Raw genomic sequence first — 3,825 nt, forward strand, 5'->3', positions numbered from 1 at the left:
TATGCATCAACCCCAGCGGCGCGACCGCCGCGGAGGACGCCATATGCCCCAGGAGCCTCTGGAAAAGTTTTAGAGGGACCACTGTGCCTGGCTTGAAGGAAGCGAGGCAATCCAGCACCGACTGAGCACGCTCGCTCGTGAGACGTGCTGTCATTGAGACTGAGTCTAACTCCAGCCCGAGAAAAGAGATGCTCTGAACCGGAGTGAGCTTGCTCTTTTCCCAGTTGACCTGAAGCCCCAAGCGGCTGAGGTGCCGGAGCACCTGGTCTCTGTGTGTGCATAGTAACTCTCGAGAGTGTGCTAAGATAAGCCAGTCGTCGAGGTAGTTGAGAATGCGAAATGTCCTTTTATGTTTCACAGTGTTCTTCACATAAAGAAATCTGAAATGTGGACCTATATATGAACATACATTAGTATATATATATATATATATATATATATATATATATATATATATATATATATATATATATATATTGTCCTTTGTTAGTATATGTATATACATATACATATATACTGTATGTATAGATATTGTATATATATGTAGATATTCATATTCCACTATATGGTATAATAGCCTATATGTTACATGTACTGTATTAAAAATGCTATTTTTTTAGTATTTTAAAATATATGTTGCATATGCATGTAACTTTTTATATTAGAAAAAAATAGCATATATTCAGATTTTATATTTCATATATTTGTTTAGCATATATTGCCATATATCAGATTTCTGTATGGGGTTCTCTTTCTATGGTGATTTCACTCTGACCAAAGCAAAAATACACAGACCTCATTAGCATATTTAATTAATCTCATATTTAAAATAACCCTTTCTCCTGCTAACTGCCATCTGCTAGTGATGAGTGCTAAATTTAAAAATACAATCCCATGAACAGCATTTTATTGGGGACATCTAATATATCGGGGTCACAGAAGAAAAAACATCAATAATTACTTGCCCGCCGATTTATCAGTATTTAGCTTCTTTATCACGCTCAAACTAACGCTGTTATGGACAGCATAATTAGCGTGGTTTTAAAAGGTAATGGGGAAGCTATGTTTATATTGACGTTAACGAATTTCCCCGTTGTTTGAGCACAAAATGGTAGTGTTACAACAGTGACATCCAGCGAGCACAAATGCCGAAAGCGAAAGTTTATTTGTAGTTCACATCCCCATATATACATAGGCTATAGCCACCTCCTGAACCTGTTATTCTGACACCGCCAATCACTCTCAAACAAAAGAGGTGCATTTTTTCCTGTTTTTCAGTGCATCATGTATAATGTATAATGTCCATCTTATTCGCACGCACGTTAGAGAATTGTTCACACGTACACGTAAAGAGAAAACGTGATAATGCGCGATAAATAGCAATATGATGTGATGAGATATTAATGCCAATTGTAACATACAAAACGACGCTAAACGGTGCTAGGGTTGGGTAGTTCAGTAGGCATTTCTCTCCGTCTGTTTCTACAGGGGCGGGGCGGCTCTCCACCAGCTTAATGTTGTCAGCACGTGGATAGTTGAGTCCCGCGCGGGCAGAGCGCGAGGATGCTGAGTGAGACGCCCGCGAAAGGACGAACAGGTCGCGCGGAACTAAAAGACGCTGTCCGGCGGTGATGATTACTTTAAACTCAACACGGGATGGTTATCTCTTTACAAAGCCATATCACATATGATCCATAAGAGGAATTGTGGAAAAAAGAAGAAGCCGCGAACGGGATTACAATTGCAAGAAAAGGTAAGAAGGAACAGAGAGGAAACTGTCACTACAGTGAACTTAAAGTGATAATTGAGAAACAGTATTTAATATCGTTACGAAGACGCGCGTGGACGATTGATTGAAGAAGTTTTTTTTTGTCAACATGGATAACTTAAACATTTCAAGCGAAGTGGACAGTTACATTGACAACAGTAATACATCCACTTGTAATTCTACAAGTCGCTACTCTCTGGCCACCATCATAGGGCTTGCGGGGCTGGTGAGCTTCCTCATCTTGTTTACTATAGTGGGAAATGTGCTAGTTGTTATCGCCGTTTTAACAAGCAGAGCGCTTAAGCCACCCCAAAATCTTTTCCTTGTGTCCCTGGCCAGTGCGGACATTCTGGTGGCCACACTGATAATCCCCTTCTCTTTGGCCAATGAATTAATGGGCTACTGGTTTTTTGGGAAAGTTTGGTGTGATATCTATTTAGCACTAGATGTTCTTTTCTGCACATCATCTATTGTTCACCTGTGTGCCATAAGTCTGGACAGGTACTGGTCTGTAACACAGGCAGTTGAGTATAATCTCAAGCGAACACCTAACAGAGTGAAGGGAATGATTGTGGTGGTCTGGCTGATCGCAGCTGTGATCTCCTTCCCACCGCTCATCACCATGGACCGTAATAATGAGGGTAAAGAGAGTGAACCACAATGCCAGCTGAACGACCACACGTGGTACATCCTCTACTCCAGCATCGGGTCATTCTTTGCCCCATGTGTCATCATGATCCTTGTTTACATCCGAATCTACCAAGTTGCTAAGACAAGAACCCGAAATATGTCTGAAAAGCGCCGTGATACAGATGGCGGCACAGGAACGCCAAGGCTGGAGAATGGGTTGAGCCGTGAGGATTCTCGGCGGGAAAATGGGCACTGTGCCTCACCGGCATCAGGGGAACACAGAACAGGCGAGGATGACCCAGATGCTGAGCTTGAGGACAGCAGCTCATCCGATGAGAAGGCCAAGCAAATGCAAAACGAGACGGTGCCCACACGAAAAGATCGGCGATCCAGCCGCAAGAACAGCTCCAGCTCCAAGCATTCTAGCCGGAAGTCTCGTGCCAGCAGCAAGTCCCTGGACTTGTTTTCGTCCCGCAGAAAGAGGAGGAACACCATTTCTAGAAAGAAAATCTCACAGGCACGAGAGAAACGTTTCACCTTTGTACTGGCTGTGGTCATGGGCGTGTTTGTGGTCTGCTGGTTTCCGTTCTTCTTCAGCTATAGTCTGCATGGGATCTGCCGGGAGCCCTGTTCCATCAATGACACCCTTTTCAAGTTTTTCTTCTGGATTGGTTACTGCAACAGCTCCCTCAACCCTGTAATCTACACCATCTTCAACCAGGATTTCCGTAGAGCTTTTCAGAAGATCCTGTGCAGGTCATGGAAAAGGTCTTTTTAGAGGATAATGGCAGCCAGTTGGCAAATGCAGCATCCAGTGCAATTAACATAGGATTGACATGACAGAAAAGCCTTTGATAGTTCTCAAGGAAGAGAGATTCCCCCCTCCTCCACCAAATTAAATTAATAAATACCACTGCCTCAAAATCTTTGCATTGACAATTTGTACACAACAGTGACATTGGTATTTGTTCCCTACTTTGTTGTTTAATGCTTTTGATTCTGTGAGGACAACATATCCTGGTCATATAAGTGGTACTTCATGCTACAGATGCTTCAAAAGCATTCACCTGAACTGGGTAGCACTGTACCACATTATAGGAAACAGGCTTATCTTTATTATGGCTGCAGGCACTTCTAAGTTATCAAGAGACATATTTATGATGAGTTTGCACATATGGCTTGTCTCATTGTGGCTAGAGAGCTATGAAACATGAAAAGCTGTCTCCTTTTATATGGTGACAAAAAACAAAGACAAAAAGTTAATTACTAAAAAAAGTGTACTGTTTCCAGCTGATGGAGGTGAAACAGACACTGTTGGTAAGAGAGTAGAGAGCTTTACGCCCTGACATGTTTAGGTATTACAAAGTGCTGCTCTGTTATACAACAAAATGCCATAAAAAAAGAGTTATTTACTTGTGTAGACTCGA

The 3,825-nt window shown here is 42.2% G+C and overlaps 1 protein-coding gene across 1 annotated transcript; it reads left to right on the forward strand.

The window, feature by feature from the left end:
• The first annotated feature begins 1,624 nt into the window (after window positions 1-1,624).
• On the forward strand, window positions 1,625-3,593 carry adra2c (adrenoceptor alpha 2C). Its single transcript, XM_052127439.1, has one exon. It carries the CDS (start codon window positions 1,878-1,880, stop codon window positions 3,174-3,176), a length of 1,299 nt encoding a protein of 432 aa, XP_051983399.1. The 5' UTR covers window positions 1,625-1,877; the 3' UTR covers window positions 3,177-3,593.
• The last annotated feature ends 232 nt before the right edge of the window (window positions 3,594-3,825 follow it).

Source organism: Xyrauchen texanus, chromosome 5, assembly GCF_025860055.1.
Source record: "Xyrauchen texanus isolate HMW12.3.18 chromosome 5, RBS_HiC_50CHRs, whole genome shotgun sequence".
Classification (NCBI taxonomy): domain Eukaryota; kingdom Metazoa; phylum Chordata; class Actinopteri; order Cypriniformes; family Catostomidae; genus Xyrauchen; species Xyrauchen texanus.

What these genes read in the sequence shown, in the direction of transcription:
- adra2c (XM_052127439.1), top strand. Translation starts at nt 1,878, where the DNA reads ATGGATAACTTAAACATTTCAAGCGAAGTGGACAGTTACATTGACAAC.